This window comes from Stomoxys calcitrans, chromosome 3, assembly GCF_963082655.1.
Source record: "Stomoxys calcitrans chromosome 3, idStoCalc2.1, whole genome shotgun sequence".
Classification (NCBI taxonomy): Eukaryota; Metazoa; Arthropoda; class Insecta; order Diptera; family Muscidae; genus Stomoxys; species Stomoxys calcitrans.
In genome coordinates, this window is record NC_081554.1 from 39,395,430 (window position 1) to 39,414,478 (window position 19,049).

The 19,049-nt window shown below is 39.8% G+C and overlaps 1 protein-coding gene across 1 annotated transcript; it reads right to left on the reverse strand.

The window, feature by feature from the left end:
* Nucleotides 1–1,158: 1,158 nt before the first annotated feature.
* LOC106081657 (uncharacterized) lies at nt 1,159–17,060 on the reverse strand. Its single transcript, XM_013243786.2, has 5 exons — nt 16,792–17,060; nt 10,838–11,132; nt 6,441–6,514; nt 1,763–2,189; nt 1,159–1,689 (listed from the first exon to the last, which is right to left on the reverse strand). Exons 1-5 carry the CDS (start codon nt 17,010–17,012, stop codon nt 1,360–1,362), a joined length of 1,347 nt encoding a protein of 448 aa, XP_013099240.2. The 5' UTR covers nt 17,013–17,060; the 3' UTR covers nt 1,159–1,359.
* Nucleotides 17,061–19,049: the final 1,989 nt, after the last annotated feature.

The window sequence follows — 19,049 nt, forward strand, 5'->3', positions numbered from 1 at the left end:
GCTGGGTTCGGGGGCCCACCCAAAACCACCAAAACCTCGCAAATGGATATATAGACCAATCACGACAATATAGAACTCAAACGAAAGGTGCTTGAGAGAAATAAACGAATTTGATATCCAATTGAAGAGCCATGTGTTTTGCTCTCAAATAGCTTATATAAAAGCTTTTTGGGAGTAGAGTACGAAATCGATACTAATTTTCAAGACAAAGACCCTGGGGCCACCGCAGCGCAGAGGTTAGCATGTCCGTCTATGACGCTGAACGCCTGGGTTCGAAACCTGGCGAGAACGTCAGAAAAAATTTTTAGCGGTGGTTTTCCCCTCCTAATGCTGGCAACATTTGTGAGGTACTATGCCATGTAAAACTTCTCTCCAAAGAGGTGTCGCACTGCGGCACGCCGTTCGGACTCGACTATTAAAAAGGAGGCCCCTTATCATTGAGCTTAAACTTTAATGGGACTGCACTCATTGATAGATGAGAAGTTTGCCGCTGTTCCTTAGTGGAATGTTTATGGGCAAAATTTGCAATTTGACCCTGGGGCCCACTCCACCCTTAAACAGAACTTATATACCGATCAAGCCAATAAGGGGCTCATACAAAATGTATTTGAAAATGGAGTACGAAGTTTATATTTACTTTAAGGGCCAAGTGTCTGGAAGGCCATCTCACCCCGTAATACCCCGTAAACAGAAAATATTTAGCAAAGCGGTTATATAGGACTCAAACGAAAGGCATTAGGGAGTAGTGTAAAATTTTGCCCATGAAACGAGCAGGTCCAAACTTTTCACATCTCAATGAGTGCTTTTCGATTCAATTTTAAACTCAATGATAAGGGACCTTTTTTATAGGCAAGCCCGAATGGCGTGTCGCAATGCGACACTTCTTTGGGGAGAATTTACATCACCATGCATGGCTTGGTATCTCTCACCATTCGCCAGCATTAAGAGGGCATAACCACCGCTTTAAATTGTTCTCCGATGTTCTTGCCAGAATCCGAACGCAGGCGTTTAGTGGACATGGGCTACAGTGGCACGAATTCGTCATCCACAGTCCGGGCAAGGTGTCCCCAGCCTAAAAAGAGAGCGGTGAGGGCCCGGTTCGGCTAGTGCTATATAAGCCAGAGATTTTTAAATACGTCATACTACACCACATCGATGTAACTTATTATAAAATAGAATATTTATTAAAAATTTTATTGTATATTTTTCAATTTTTGGAAAAAGCTAAAAAAAAAAAAATAAAAAATAGCTTATTCGTAGCCAAATTAATTGCTAAAATATTTATATCTCTAACCGAAATACACGGAAACATTAATTAAGAGTTCTGAGTGATAAAAATGTTTCCGAGCATAGTCGAAATTAATCATATATATCCCCATCCATAATTTCTTCATCAACATTTTCGTCGTCTTCGGTAGAATTTTGTGCTTCCTCTTTTTTTATTTCGTCTTCAACAATTCGATTGTGACTGTTGCTCTCCTGTACATCCAATAAGTGAATATCTACATCAATTGCATTAGTAATAGTCGATTGAAATCCTTTTAAATGCTTGGAGTTTTTGACTTCCTCGTAGTTGCAACAAAATACAATTCCCATTGTTTTGTAGCGAAATGTTTTGTATGCCGTTTGCAACCAACCAATTTTGTGGCAGATATCCTCGCAGAAAACAAGTTCTTTTTCATCGTAGAACTAAACGAAAGCATTTGAGAGTAGAAATATTATTTAAATCTTAATCATTCCCATACCCAAATTGTTTACTTACATCTTGAAATGGTGTATTCACTCCAATTACCAATATCTCATCCAAATCGGTAACATTGCCGGTGGACTTTAAATACTGCCAAACATACAGTGGAACAGTGTGATTTTTCTGATCTTTTAATTCGACCATTTGTAGTTCCTGTTCGACTTTGCAAGAATTGCTAATGGGCATGGATATTGTATTCGAAATGCCGGTTAATATGTCGTACGTGTGGGGTCCAGCTTCAATGTGTTTTTCCAAGGCCATTTCATAGCGATGCCAATTGCCCAAACGTAATCCAGTCCACCAGGGAATATTTAGTAATAGACTGAATTTGTCAAAAGCTTCATGAGCAATTTTAATATTTTGTATTAATGAATGGTGTTCATAGCTGGCAAATTTCAACCACTCCTTAAATTGTGGATTGTCAAATTGACTTAATTGGATGCTGTAATTGTAAGAGTTTAAATATATATGGGTGGTTTATTGATTGTATATCGTGTTTAGTTCTCATACAAATTGGTGGCAAATTTAGGTTTAAAACAAGTAAAGAGGCGTTAAGTTCGGCCGGGCCGACCTTTGGATTCCCACCACCTCGGGCATATATGTAAGCCACCTTTCATCAAAATCCCATAGCAGTTATATCGAAATATGTTCTGATTTGGACCAAATACTAATAAGTACAGTAGCTAAATCTTAAAATAAACCGATCGGAACCATATATGAACCGATCTGTGCCATATTGCAAACGTATGTCAAGGGGCTTAACATAACTCACTGTCCCAAATTTCGGCGACATCGGACAATAAATGCGCCTTTTATGGACCAAAACCTTAAATCCAGAAATCGGTCTATATGGCAGCTATATTCAAATCTGAACCGATCAGGGCTAAATTAAAGAAAGATATCGAAAGGCCCAAGACAATTCACTGTCCCAAATTTCAGCAAAATCGGATAATAAATGTGGCTTTTATTGGCCTAAAACCCTAAATCGGAGGATCGGTTAATATGGCAGTTATATCCAAATCTGGACCGATCTGGGCCAAATTGACGAAGGATGTCGAAGGGCCTAACACAACTCACTGTCCTAAATTTCAGCAAAATCGGATAATAAATGTGGCTTTCATGGGCCTAAGACCCTAAATCGGCGGATCGGTCTATATGGCAGCTATATCCAAATCTGGATCGATCTGAGTCAAATTTTTGAAGGATATCGAAGGGCCTAATACAACTCACTGTCCCAAAATTCATTCAAATCGGATAATAAATGTGGCTTTTATGGGTCTAAAACCCTAACTCGGAGGATTGGTCTATATGGCAGCTATTTCCAAATCTGGACAGATCTGGGTCAAATTCTTGAAGGATATCGAAGGGCCTAACACAACTCACTGTCCCAAATTTCATTAAAATCGGATAATAAATGTGGCTTTTATGGGCCTAAGACCCTAAATCGGAGGATCGGTTTATATGGGGGCTATAGCCCATCCTTGAACTTAACCTGCTTATGGACAAAGAAAGAATCTGTGCAAAGTTTCAGCTCAATATCTCTATTTTTAAAGACTGTAGCGTGATTTCAACCGACAGACGTACGGACATTGCTAGATCGTCTTAAATTTTTACGCTGATCAAGAATATATATACTTTATAGGGTCGAAAATGGATATTTCAATGTGTTGCAAACGGTATGACAAAATTAGTATATCACCATTCTTCGGTGGTGGGTATAAAAAGAAATTTTAATTTATAAGTTCCGTGCTACTTACAAAATCCTTAATTTTTTTCCATATCACTCCTCAATATTGGTTGATGTCTGGTATCGTGCCACCACCTATGTGCCGGTATCTGTTACACGCGAAAGCCGGGCAATGACATAGGAAATGATCCAACGTCTCATCATCTTCCCCATATGACCTACACATCCTATCACTTGCAGCACTAATTTAGACCTCTAACAACCGTGGCAATTACGATCCATATCAGTGTTCAATCTGATTTAGCTCAGAAAGTAGAATCGATCGGTATACTTATCAATGGGCCCATCTCTCTTCTTACCTTGTACCACAGTAGTGGTGTAGGGTATAAAAAATGAAAATCGGACCATAAATCAAGATTTGGCAGCATTTGGAGTCTGTTACCCGCGAAAGCTGGACAATGACATAGGAAATGCTCCAACGTCTCATCATCTGCGACATATGCCCTGCATATGCTATCATCGATTTTGCATAAGTGAGCTCGTAGTCCTACGTGTCCCGTTATGACACCAAAAACTATACTGACCTCCTTCTTACTTTCTTTCAGTAATAGCCTCGTCTTCTCACGATCCGGATCACCCCCTAGGATTTTGGCCGTCCTACTGACTATTTCGCTGTTCCACAGTGTTACACAGCGTTCGTCGCCCACGCCCTTTAGTTGAACTGCATCAACCCGAAAGGCTTGTGATTAACCAAGTTTATTGACGCCAGTTCTCTGGCCTTCACTGCCAAATCGCCTGAGCTTTCATTCCCCCTTACTACTTTATGGCCAGGCGCCCAAACGATGCGGATTGTGCCTCCCTCAGAGAAGACGTTAATCTCCTTCTTATACTTCAAGACTGTTCGAGACCTTACCTTTCTAGTTGTTATTGCCCATATAACCAGGGTACTGTCGGTAAAGATATTCACACTCGACATCCTCGCGTTAGTATCACACCACCTCACGCATACCGTGATCGCCCGTATCTCCGCCTGCAGGATCGTATTATGGTCAGGCAGTCTAACACAGATATCAGTCCCTGGGTTCTCAATGTAGACCCCCAGGTCCACTCTGTGCCCTGGCTTTGATCCATCTGTGTAACATGGTCTAGTAGGGTTCCGTCAATCCAAGACTGTGCCGCTGGCAGCAATGCCTCGCACTCGACCTCAATTGTCGTCTCAGGTATCCGATCAAAAATCTTTGCCCTTCCTTCCAGGTTTCCTTTCTTCGCCCAGATTAAACCGCGATGGTATGAGCTACTTCCATCCTCAATCCATTCTCCCATCGACTTAAGTCTCATAGCGGCAATGGCTGCCTCACACTTAATATTTGTGTCAATGGGTCTGGGATATCTAGAATAGTCTCCAGTGTCTTAGTGGGCGTGGTCCCCATCGCTCCGCCTATGCCAAGACAACATGTTCTCTGAACCCGTTGTATGGTTCTTGTGTTGCATTTTTTCTCCAAAGCAGTCCACCAAACTACTGAGGCGTAAGTAAGTATCGGTCTAATCACGCTCCTGTAGAGCCAGTGGACTATCCTCGGATTCAGGTCCCATTTCGAGCCTACGACGCATCTACATAGTGCGCAACATCTGTGAGCCTTCTCAGTACGCTTCTGAATATGACACTTCCTATTATGGTTCCTATCCATGATCACTCCTAAGTATTTGACCTTGTCAGATATCGAAATCGTTGTATTGGGAAAACTTGGTGCTTCAAATTGGCCCACCTTTGTCTTGTTCTCGTGAACAGGCATATTTCAGTCTTCTCTGGGATAACATTGAGACCCTTGGGTCTAGCCCAGACAATGCCATATGCAAGACCCTTTCGTCCCTTCTTCATGGCGGGTTCAAATCCTTACCCCTTAAAAGTATTATAACATCGTCTGCATAAGAGACGGTTTTAAATCCCTCCTCAGTCAGCATACCTATTGAGCGCCAATGTGTACGTTTTGGCATTGAAGGATTCTTCTATTTTATGCACAACCTCGTGCATGACAGTCTCCACCGACCTTCTCTTGACATGGGCATGCTGTTTGTATTTTAGCAGTTCGCTGAATGACCTACCCTCTGTATCATGATTTTGAGTAGATGGGACGAAAGGTTTATGGGTCTGTAGGCCTTTGGTGTTGCATAACTTGCCTTGCCGGTCTTAGGTATTAACAAACACCCTTCCCTTCTGCCAGGATCTCGAAGTATATGCTAGTTCTAGGCAAGCAGTAAAAATATTGGCAAGATGAGGCGACAGGTAGTCTGCCTCCTTTTGTAGTAACGCGGGAAATATTCCATCAGGTCTGGGTGACTTAAATGGTTTGAAGCTCCACAAGGCTTTTTTAACCATAAATTCCTTTATGATAAGCTTTCGATAAACATCATTGTTCCAAGATTTCGGTGTCTCCGTGAGTTTCTCCAAAGCGGTGAAAGTGCCCATAAATTCCGTTATGATAAGCGTTCGATAAACATCATTATTCCAAGATTCCCGTGTCTCCATGAGTTTCTCCAAAGCGGTGAAAGTGTCCATTTGGGGGTGGGGGACCCCCTCCCCCCGAACACTTAGAGTGAAATTTGTACACCAAGTTCGTACCATATTCTTAATTACCTTTCATTTGATACCCATATTGTCGCAATCGATAAACATGTGGGTGGGTTTTGGGATGGGGCGTCCCCCCAGTTTATTTGACACCAAAATTTTATAAAATGTGGCATGCAAAATTTCGCTTAAATTGGTGCACCCATCCCCGAGATCTGTTGTTTCTGAAAATTGTGCTATGGGGGAGGGTCCGCCCCTCCTTCGAATATCAAAGAAATAGTACCCTATTTTCACCGGGGGCTCAAACTCTACCCTAGGGGAAATTTCATGAAAACTAGTTTAGCCGTTTTTGAGTATATACAGAGTAGACAAACAAGCTAACAAATAATCAAACAAGGCGCAATAATTTCATTCTCATATAATAGGTAAGAAATACTTACTTCCAAGAGATGAAATTTGTGTGGATTTCTTCGATTTCGATAGACTTGGTGTGGTTGAATAAGCCTGATGGATGCTGAAATATATAAGAAAAATATTTATTCACTAGAAATATCAACAGACATAAAATAGTGGTGTATGACAAATTTTATAAGGATCGGTTCAAAAATTACTACATTACTGTTAGCAGACAGTAATTGCTATTATCAGCAGACCTTTTTCTATTAGTGTACCATGTAGCAAATTTCATGCAAAGCAGATGAAAAAATTTTCGCAAAATATTTTCGATTCCATATCAATGGGCTGCACAAGACCATTCATTTCTGCTTTCAACAATCATAGAGTATGTCAAGAACTGAACTCTTCGTTTAGCAATACAACATTGTATGAGGCAATTGAGAACTGAGTAAAACAGATAACAATACATCAAAACAATGCGATGAGTGAATGCAAGACAAGTAAAATGGCATTAGGTTTGACCGTGCCGAACTTTGGCTTGGGTATATATGTAAACCACCTTTCCTCATAGCAGTTATATCCAAATATGGTCCGATTTGAACCAAATTCGTCACGGACTTAAGGTGGTCCATACACACAGAAAAAAGTTAGCAAAAAAAAGCAAACACTATCTGCTGAATATTAGTATGTAATTTTGCTGCTATTACAACAGTATTTCTGCTATTACAGCAGTAGTTCTGCTATTACAGCAGTAGTTCTTCGATTCACGGCAGGCCAACTGCTGACAAGTCTGTTGTTTGCAAAAATGACTGCTGCTTAATTCTGAAGGAGATGTTAGAAGAAAAATAAAATACAAATGGAAATGTGTTTCTCTGTGGATGTTTATAATCACCACTAAATGTATACTTTCCATAACCTTTTTTCTTTAAATTTACATACAAAAGGTCATGCCAGTCTTGTACACATTAGTAGAGTAGTAACAAAAAAGCGAGCTAGCACAGCCACATTTCGAAATGTATACCAATGGATGGATCAAATAGCTTCTTTACAGTAATATGCCACAAATTAAATCATCTCTTACAACAAAATTTCCAAAAAAAAAATTCTAAAAAATGCCTAAAGTAATCAAAACATGTAACAGGCAACCGAAAATGGGAGCATACAAATTTCTTTCCTGCCGACTTGTGTATTTAAAAAGATTTTGTTTGTTGAAACAGCATTACGAAATGTTTCCTAATACAGCAGCCTTATGTTTGCTGAAATAGCAGTAATGTCTGCTTTCCCATTCTCAGCAGACAAAAACTGTTGTTTTTGCAAACATTTTTGCTATTTGGAATAAAAAATTTGGTTAAATTTTTGGTTCAATATTAGTCTTTTTGGCAGCTATATTAAAATAGACCGATCTGAAGCACATAGGACACGAATGTCGGTCCCAAGACCTTAAATCGAGATATCGGACTATATGGAACCTATATCCAAATCTGGACCGATCTGAGCCAAATTGAAAAAGATGTCAATGGGCCTAGGTAAGGTTTAAATGACAGTCTACCATCATACTCACTTAGATGTTTTCGTCCATTGTGGTACCACAGGAACAGAAGAAGTAAGATCCCTTCTAGTTCCTCCCGTTTAACCATCAAGATTCGCTTTAAAAAGCCCAACAACTTGCGAATATTCACATACGCTAAATCGGACAGGTTCTCAAAGAAATGAGAACCCTAAGTGGAATTCCTTCTGACTGCCAGTGCGGGACCACGCACACGCACACAGAAGGTGTTCTATAGTTGAGTTCTTCTTCGACGTCCTCACAGCTTCATCAAAAGCCTTCAGTCTGTCTGTATGTTTTCCGATTAGACAGTGACCTGTCATGACGGACACAATAACTAAGACGTCTGTTCTTGCCGGTGACAACGAGCGGTAGACTTTTTCAAACAAGCCATTCCTTGGATCTGGTTGAGTATTAAACAGTAGGTGGACTTTTGAAGCGCAGTCCCACAGACCACAATACCATAAAGCATTATAGGCCTATACATAATACATGACGCGCGGTTTTATCCCCCAAATTTTGCTAATGACTCTCTTGCAGGTGTATAGGGCAAGAGTTCCCTTCCTCGCCATTTCCAAAATGTTGGATTTGAAGTTCAATTTCCTGTCCAGCAAAACATCCAGGTATTTGGCGCTCTCTCTCCTCCCAAAGAGACAGGTATCTCTGTAGATATGTAGTATCTGCTGCTAAAGAGAACTACTTCACTACTTCGAAGAGCCTAACACAACGCACTGTTCCAAATTTCAGCGAAATCAGTCAATATATGCGCCTTCTATGTGCCCAAAAACTTCAATCGAGCGATCAGTCTATATGTCATATGTCTATATCCAAATCTGTACAGATCTGGGTCAAACTGAAAAAGGATGTCGAGTGGTTCAACATACCTCACTGTCTAAAATTTCAGCAAAACCGGATAATAAATATAGCTTTTATGGGCCTATGACTTGAAATCGGTTTATATGGGAGCTATATCAAGATATAGTCCGATATAGCGCATCTCCGAACTTTAAAAAGAATCTGTGTAAAGTTTCAGATCAATGTCTCTATTTTTAAAGACTGTAGCATGATCTCAATAGACAGACGAACAGACAGACATGGCTAGATAGTCTTATGTACGACGATCAGGAATATATATACTTTGCAGGGAAATGGAAATGTCGATGTGTTGCAAATGTAATGACAAAATAAATATGCCCCTTTCCTTCAGCAAAATGAAGGATTGATTTAGATTTCAGTGAGTGCACGATGTACCTTGCATGCATTCGGGTACATTTTGCTTCAGATAAATTATTTTTCTTGTCGTCTGCTTTCGTTCGAAAGCAATGTGATTGATTTGGCAAAAGCATGAGTAAACACACACACACACACACACACAAGTTTTTATACCCACCACCATAGGATGAGGGTATACTAATCTAGTCATTCCGTTTGTAACACCTCGAAATATTCGTCTAAGACCCTGAGTCGATTTAGCCATGTCCGTACGTCCGTCTGTCGAAATCACGATAGATGTCGAACGCGTAAAGCTAGCCGCTTGAAATTTTTTCTCAGACACTTTATACTGATGCAGCTCGTTGGGGATTGCAAATGTCCCATATCGGTTCAGATGCTGATATAGCAGCCATATAAATCGATCTCCTGATTTGACTTCTTGAGCCCTTACAACCCGCAATTTTTGCCCAATTTGGCTGAAATTGGGCAAATAGTGTTTTGATATGACTTGAAATGTGCCAAGCACGGTCCGAATCGGTCAATAATCTGATATAGCTCCCATATAAACCGATCTCTCAAATTGACTTCTTGGGCCCCTGGAAGTCGTAATTTTTATCCGATTTGGCTGAAATTGAGCATGTGGTGTATTGTTATTACTTCTAACAACTGTGCTAAGTACGGTCCAAATTGGTCTATAACCTGATATAGCTCCCGTATAAACCGATCCCCCGATTTGAATTCTTGAGCCCCTGGAAGCCACAATTTTTATCTGATTTGGCTGAGGTTTTTCATGTGGTGTTCTTTTATTACTTCCAAAAAATGTGCCAAGTACGGTCCAAATCAGTCAATAATCTGATATAGCTCCCATATAAACCGATCTCCCGATTTGAATTGTTGAGCCCCAGAAGGCAGCACTTTTTGTCTGATTTGGCTGAAATTTTGCATATAGTCATCTGTTTTGACTTCCAATAACTGTGCCAAGTACGGTTCAAATCGCTTTGATATAGCTCCCATATAAATCGATCTCCCGATTTAACTTCTTAAGTCTTTACAAACCGTAATTTTAGTCCGATTTGGCTTAGATTTTGAAGTGGTGTTCTATTACGACTTTCAACAACTGTGTCAAATACTGTCCAAATCAATCTATAGCCTCATATGGCTCCCAAGCTCGATCATCCTTGTTCGGTTCCTAGAAGCTTTCATTTTTGCTTATATGCTCAACAACAACTTCCTCGTTTCACACTATCTTCAGTGTCTCGCTCTTCAGTAGCCTTGAAATACAACATCATGTGGGTCACCAACGTATGGTTTTCTGCAGGCCTTTGTTGCAGATATACAATTTAATTAATTATACTGATCAAAACCTCACGAATTGCAGAAAATGTTTTTTATTCGAACGCCCATATTTGTAAAAGACTATAGCTAACTTAACGCGTAGTGTACTTTTCGTTGAGTTTGTTAAATTTAAATGTCATTGGTTATAAGCAGCTCTAATCGCAGCTCAATTTGTTTGGTATGAGCAGTAATTTGCTGCCAATATTTTAGCAGATTTTTTAGTTAAAACAGCAGAACTAGTTGTTGGAATTGCAGAAGGATAGTTTTGCTAAAACAACAAACTTATAATTGTTAACACAGAAGTCAAGTTGGCTTTCCCATTTTGAAATTAAATTAAGTCAAACTTACCAAATAATCAACGAAGTTAGGTGATGCCGCAACATATAGAGAATTTAAAGCCATCTCTTCCAAGTTATAGCAAATACCGCCCAAGATCTCATCACCAGATTGCGCGGCTACAACATATGACACCAGTGGTTCGAGACACCATTTGAATGGCTTTGTTGTCTCGTAGAGGTTCCATTTAGGAGTTGCACACGCCATTGCCACGTTTTTTTCTTCATAACGATAACCGTAGTTGTAAAAGTTTTGGTTTTCAGAACATTTGTAGGTATATTTCCCGAGTCCCACTGCCTCGATAGGTCTATAGAACAAAAACAAAGGTTTTAAATAGTATAAATAGTCATAAATAAATTTACGAATAGATCACCAAACCCTATTTCTTTTCAGCGATTCAGCGCAGTGGCAAACCTACTATGGTATAGGCAACAAAAAAAAGTAATTTTTGGAACGGAAAGAAATTTGGGCTTAGTATGATTCATTTGTGTTTCGATTTTCAAATGATAGAAAAAGAAGAAAAAGCGTGCTATGTTCGACCATGCCAAATCTTATATACCCTCCACCATGGACCGTATGTGATAAATTCTTTGCATAACTTTTTCAAATATATGGGAGCTTAACAAGTTATATACCCATCAGAGAACTGCATGAGACCCAAAAATTGGCACTCAATAGCCATTTCAGCCAGAGCAATTGTCTGTATCGCATGCCACATAAAAACAAAAGTAGCTAGAAACACACGCACATGCACAATAGAGTGAGAAATGAGCGTAAGTTTTAGTAACCGTTCAGTGGATGTGATTGTCAATTTGGTCGACGGATATCGTGTGATGTTTGCAAGTGCTATATTCGGCCATGCCGAATCTTATATACCCTCCACCATGGATAGAATGTGATAAGTTGTTTGCATGATTTTTTCAATATATGGGAGCTTTACAAGTAATATACTCATCAGAGAATTGCATGAGACACAAAATTTGGCACTCAATAGCCATATCAGCCAAAGCAATTGTCTGTATCGCATGCCACATAAAAACAAAGTTAGCTAGAAACACACACACATTTACAAAAGAGTGAGAAAAGAGCGAAAATTTTTGCTGTTTGCATGTAAACACCACTCAGATGAGTGTCATATGAAGCCAAAGCAAGAATGAGACAACGAGATTTGTTAATGGGCTCAGGCAAATTTATTTTAAAACTATTTAAAGCGTGCTAAGTTCGGCCTTGCCGAATCTTGGGTACCCACCACCATGGATTCTGCTAAAAATTTATACAAAATCATTTTATTCTACATACCAAACTTCTGTCAAACTAGCAAAAATTAAAGCTTCTAGAAACCGAACAAGGACGATCGCGAGACCTGTTCACATGGGAGCTATATCAGGTTATAAATTGATTTGGACAGTATTCGGCACAGTTGTTGGAAGACGTAATAGAACACCGCATGCCAAATTTATGCCAAATCGGACTAAAATTGTGGCTTGTAAGGACTTAAGAAGCCAAATCTGGAGATCGGTTTGTATGAGAGCTATTTCAGGTTATAGACCGATTTGAACCGTACTTGGCACAGTTATTGGAAGTCAAAACAGATAACTAAATTTCAGCCAAATCGGACAAAAAGTGCGACTTTCAGGGGCTCAATAATTCAAATCGGGAGATCGGTTTATATGGGAGCTATATCAAAGATCTATATATCAGGTTATAACAGATAACTAAATTTCAGGCAAATGGGACAACAATTCCGGTTGGTAAGGGCTCAAGAAGTCAAACCGGTAGATCGGTTTATATAGGTTCTATATCAGGTTAAGGACCGATTTACACCATACTTGGTACAATTGTTGGAAATCATTAGAGAACACTATGTGGAAAAAGTGTCGGACAAAAATAGCGGATTCTAAGAGGTCAAGAAGTCAAATCGGGAGATCGGTTTATATGAAAGCTATATCCAAAACTGAACCGTTATGGACCATTTACAATCACCAACGACCTACATCAATGCTAAGGGGGTTAAGGTTAAGGGTACCCTACAGAACGATCCCTCGATATAAAGTCTTGGCCCTATAAAAAACGCATTTAATATACGATTTCGTTGAAATTTGACACAGAGATTTATATAAGGCTTTTTGACATCCGTATCCTATATGGTTCAGATCGGTTTATATTTGGATATAGCTGTCGAAAAGACCAATGTTTTATTCTACAAAATGGAACAGTGACTTATATTTATTAGACCACTCAATGTTCGTACCGAATTTGGGTGCATAAATTATACAATTTTCACCGTATTGTGACGAAGGGGGGTTAACATATATATCTTAGTGGTGGTGGGTATCCAAAGTTCGGCCCGGCCGAATTTAATGCCTTTTTGCTTGTTTTCCTAATGTGCAGAAATAAAAAGAAGTCATTGGGTGGCAAGTCCCGGCTGTATGGCGGATAACCCATGGATTCGATGGTTTGGCCGATCAAAAAGTGTGAATGATGATACGTCTTCTCTTGTTTGTTTATCGAATTTCTCCAAAGACTTTAGGTAATCAAAGTATTGACTGTCGTACGTTGCTCAAGCGGAATAGTCGCCCTATGACCAGTTTTGCCGATGAACAGACGAATATTTGCTTCTAAGTGCTTATTCCATAAACAACTTTCATTGGATTTGGCTCGTCGATTGTTGTTTTGGGCTCATACGCATATATATAGTCATGATTCGTCACCTGTGAGTAGCTTATAAACGTATTTTGAAGCAACGCAATAGTATTTTTTAACCCAGCACCATAGCATGGGGGTATACTAATCAAGTCATTTCGTTTGTAAAACCTCGAAATATTGATCAAGGACCCCATAAAATATATATATTCTTTATCGTCTCGACTTTCTGAATCGAACTAGCCATGTACGTCCGTCCGTCCGTCTGTCGAAATCACGATAGCGGTTGAAAGCGTAATTTGGCACAGATACTTAATATTGATGTAGGTAGTTGGGGATTGCAAATGGGCCATATCGGTTCAGGTTTGGATATACACCGATCTACCGATTTGACTTCTTCAGCTTCTGGAAGTCGCCATTTTTGTCCGATTTGGCTGAAATTTTGCACATAGTGTTCTGTTATGACTCCTTATAACTGTGCCACTCCCACATAAACCAATCTCCCTAATTGAATTCTTGTTCTGTTATGACTCTCAACAACTGTGTCAAGTACGGTCCAAGTCGGTTCATAACCAGATATAGCTTCCATATTTTAGCAAAATCCTTAATGCTGGGTTCCCAAGATTCGGCCCGGCCGAACATAACACGCTTTTACTAGAACCAACATTTCTTTGCACCAATCGCGTTTCTGAGCGATTGTCAAATTGTGCAGAATCCAACAAGAACAAACCTTTTTTACGGCCAGATGTTCATGTCCTATGGAGTGCATGCTGGTGGAAGAAATTCCAAACGATGCCTTTATCCACGGTCACATGACGATCTTTCATTTCAAGTTTCCGCACGGCATTAATGCTAGTACAACGTCCATTTTTTGACGACATTCATAGAATGTCGTCTATGGTCGAGCGTTAGTCACAATAGAATTCATTAAACTAGTTTTCACAGTTCTATAGGATGGTGCTTCATTATGTCTTTTTGAGGAGATGTTAGATGTTCGATTAAAAGTTTCTATTACTACGCTATAAGAAAAGATCGAAGACCGAACACAACATGAAAATCTGATGAGGCCACTGTTGAACCCGAAATCGCGGACATTGTATACCGGTCAAAACATTTATGCACACCACATTTAACGAGATTCCTTAAAGTCGTTTTTTGGTTTTTTTTATTCGAAATGCGAAAAACACTCAGTCACGATAGATTTAATTAAACTAGTTTTTCACAGTGCTATAGGATGGTGCTTCATTATGTCTTTTTGAGGAGATGTTAGATGTTCGATTAAAAGTTTCTATTACTGCGCTATAAGATAAGATTGACTAACATTACATGACAATCTGATGAGGCCCCGGTTGAGCCCGAAATCGCGGTCATTGTATCCCGGCCAAAACATTTATGCACACCACATTTAACGAGACTCCTTAAAGTCGTTTTTGGTTTTTTTTTTATTCGAAATACGAAAAACACTCAGTCACGATAGAATTAATTAAACTAGTTTTTCACAGTGCTATAGAATGGTGCTTCATTATGTCTTTTTGAGGAGATGTTAGCTGTTCGATTAAAAGTTTCTATTACTGCGCTATAAGATAAGATTGGCTAACAAGACCGAACATTACATGACAATCTGATGAGGCCACTGTTGAGGCCGAAATCGCGGTCATTGTATCTTGGTCAAAACATTTATGCACAACACATTTAACGAGTCTCCTTAAAGGCGTTTTTGTTTTTTTTTTTTTATTCGAAATACGAAAAACACTCAAAATCCAATAGTAAAATAGTACTAAGAGAAATATATTATGAAAAATCGCTTCAGATTTAGATATAGCACAGGATCCGGCCCGAATGACAACGAAATATGGATAGTCACAAAGGGGGATTGTGCATATTCCAAAATTATGTGATCAAATCTAGACTTGAACCGCTTTGCTGTCACTGGCTAGAACAGACGTCTCTGTCTTCTGTTCATCATGTCAGTCCACTGTCTGATCGGAAGACATGCTGACAGACTAAAGGTTGTTAGTAATGATTTTTGCCGAATCTGTAAGGACACCGAGGAAGAAGAGACTATAGAACATCTGCTGTGGGTCCCTCACTGACAGTCAAAAACAGTTACATCTCAATTTTTTGAGAACTTGTATGATTTAACGAATGTGAACATTCATAAGAATTTGGGCTTTTAAAATCGATCTGGATGGTTCTACGGTAGGAACAAGAAGGCATCTTCCTTCTTCTGTTCCTGTGGTATCGCAATGGACGATAACGTCAAAGTAAGTCTGATGGCAGACCGCCACCTAAAAAAGTTCGCACTCGACGTCCTCGCGTTGAGACCACATCACCTCACGTATTCCGTGATCGCCCGAAACTCCGCCTGCAGGACCGTGTTATGGTCAGCTCGATTTCAATTTTTACCATTGTTTTGTGGCAACCATTTCTTAGCATTGGTCGTAGATTCCGATTTTAATAACCACTTTATCGATTAAAGTCGATTGACCCACCCAAATATACATTTAGAGGTCAACATTGTGCAGAGGTAATCATGTCCGCCTATAACGCTGAACGCCTAGGTTCGAATCCAGGCGAGAACATCCTAATACTGGCGAAATTTGGGAGGTACTGTACCATTTGGCATGGCTGCCATGTAAAAATTTTTCCACAAACAGGTGTCGCACTGAGACATGCCGTTTGGTCTCGCCTATAAAAAGGAGGCCATTTATCATAGAGCTTAAACTTGAATCGGACAGCAGAGATAAGCATGTCTAGTACTGGCGAAATTTGGGAGGTACTGTACCATTTGGCATGGCTGCCATGTAAAAATTTCTCCACGAAGAGGTGCCGCACTGCGGCATGCCGTTCGGGCTCGGCTATAAAAAGAAGGTCCCTTATCATTGAGTTTAAACTTGAGAGAAGATTGTTTCTTAATGGGAAAATTTGCATTTGCAACATACATTTATGCTTTATAGGGTCTTTGACCAAACGAAATGCCGAAATTCCTATACGTTCATCCTATGTTGCAGGTTATATCAAACGTTTTCTCCTAATTTTTATAAACCGTATGATATATGTTAGACTTCCGATGCTACAGTGGAATATTTCTTTTAATGCGATTTTGGCAACTACGAGGGTGCCTCTGTATCACTGCCGTTTTTCGCTTCAAACACTTTTCGATTAGGTTGTAGTCAGGGTTCTTAACGAATATTTTAGTAAAATGTTTGCACTACACAATCTCCATTTCGATCATCTCAGTTATAAGCGTTGTTTTACACAATATTAGCATCAATCCGTATGTTTTTTCTTTATATACACACATATAGCTCACTATAACTCACTTTTCAAATGTTCTTTGACAATATGCAGTTATTTGATCGTTATTTTTTAATACGATACTCTGTGTTCCATCCATTATCCTGACCATGTGACTTCCAATGTTTTTCAGCACAAACGGCCTTGCAGCTGGATCAATTGGAAAATTGACTACGCATTTTGCTGATGTTGATGATATGGCAAAACCATACACTGCACTTATAAACAAAATTATTTTCAAATCCATTCCGGTAAGTTGCAAGATGCGTGGGGAAACGTTTCTGAATTCTGAATGAGATGCGATTCGTATATTTATAAGAAATAGGAGCATCAGAATTAAAAATTATAGCTGACAAAGCACTGACACTGATAACAGATACACTATCTTGAAAAATTCTGTGTACACCAATACTAGAAATCATTTGATCTTTTCAACTTCATAATGCCCTACAACTAAATCAAAGCCAATTTAAAATGGACTTTGACAGAGAATTTCAAATGGCTACTAAAACAATCCGCATCAATTTTTGGGCAAATCCATGTTAAGTATGGTCTAAATCGGTTAAGGAACAGCATAGATACTTCTTTCACATCAATGAGTGTTGTCCGATACACTTAAGAGCTCACAGCTGATTACCTAGGGTAAACACCTGACACGCTTTGCCAGTATTAAAGGGGGAAAAACCATCGCTGAAAATTTTTTCTGATGTACTCGCCGGGATTTGAACCCCAGCGAATAGTGTCAATTGCGGACATGTTAACCTCCGAGCTACGCAGGCCCCATGTATTACCTTATATTGCCCCCATATTAACCGATATCGCGAATTTACTTTTAGAGCCCCTAGACGGCGTAGTTCTTATCCGATTTGACTAAAGTTTCACACGATGATTTTGCTATGGTCGCCAACGTTCGAACCAAGTGAGGTCCGATTCGGTCCATAATCTGATATATGCAGCGTTGACTTTGCGAGTACTTACAGAAAGCAATTATTTTCCTTTGTTTTACCCACCACCATAGCCCCAATCCTATGGTGGTGGTCTTTCCGTTGCTATATGGTCATTCCGTTGCTATACAACAAAATATCAATTTCCGACCCTACAAATATTTCGGATCGTCGTAAGATTCCAAGACGATTTAACGATGTCCGTTTGTATGTTGTAATCATTCTACAGCCTTCAAAAATTGAGATATTGGGCTGAAATTTGAACAGATACGTCTTTTTGATGCACGCTGCTTGAACGGACCAAATCGGACCCTATTCAGACATAGCTGCCATATAGACCGATCTGCCGATTTAGGGCCTAAAACCCATAAAAGTTTTATTTTTTATCCAATATCGCTGAAATTTAAAACAGATCTATAACCTGATATAGCTCCCACTTAAACCGATCGCCCGATTTGACTTCTTGAGCCCTTAGGTTGGGTAGGTTACGTTGAAAAGAGGGTGCAGATATTAATCCGGCCCATGCCACTATGCACATACACCTAAGCCAGTAATCGGCTTGTTGTGCGTCTAAAAAGAAAACTTTAAGTTAGGAATTCCGTTCTACTTACGAAATCCTTAATTGTTTTCAATACCACTCCCCTAAGTTGGTTCATGTCTGATATTGTGTCCCCACCTAAGTGCCGGTAACTGTTGGACACGACAGCCGGGCAATGGCAAAGGAAATGCTTCAACTTCTCATCATCTTCCCCGCTTGCCCTACACATGCTATCACTTGTCGCACGGATTTTACATAAGTGAGCTCGTAGTCCTATGTGGCCCTTTATGATACCAATTGCTATACTGACCTTCTTCTTGCTTCCTTTCAGTAATAGCCTCGTCTTCTCACGATCTGGATCCCCCCATAGGATTTTCTACGTCCTACCGACTGTTTCGCTGTTCCACAATGTTGCATGCCCATTTGTCGCTCACACGCTTAACTCGGAATGCATCGTCCCGAAAGGCTTCGGGTTAACAAAGTTTATTGACGGCAGTCCTCTGGCCATCACCGCCAAATCGTCTGCCCTTTCATTTCCCCTTACTCCGTTATGGTCCGGCACCCAAGCAATGCGGATTTTGCCATCCTCCGAGAGGGCGTTAATCTCCTTCTTACACTGCAAGACAGTTCGTGACCTTACCGTCCTGATTGTTATTGTCCTTATGGCAATTTATTGTCGGTAAATATGTTCAAACTCGACGTTCTAGCATTAGAACCACAACACTTCACGCATTCTGTGATTGCCCGGATCTTCGCCTGCAGGACCGTATTATGGTCATGGAAGTCTAAAACAGATCTCAGT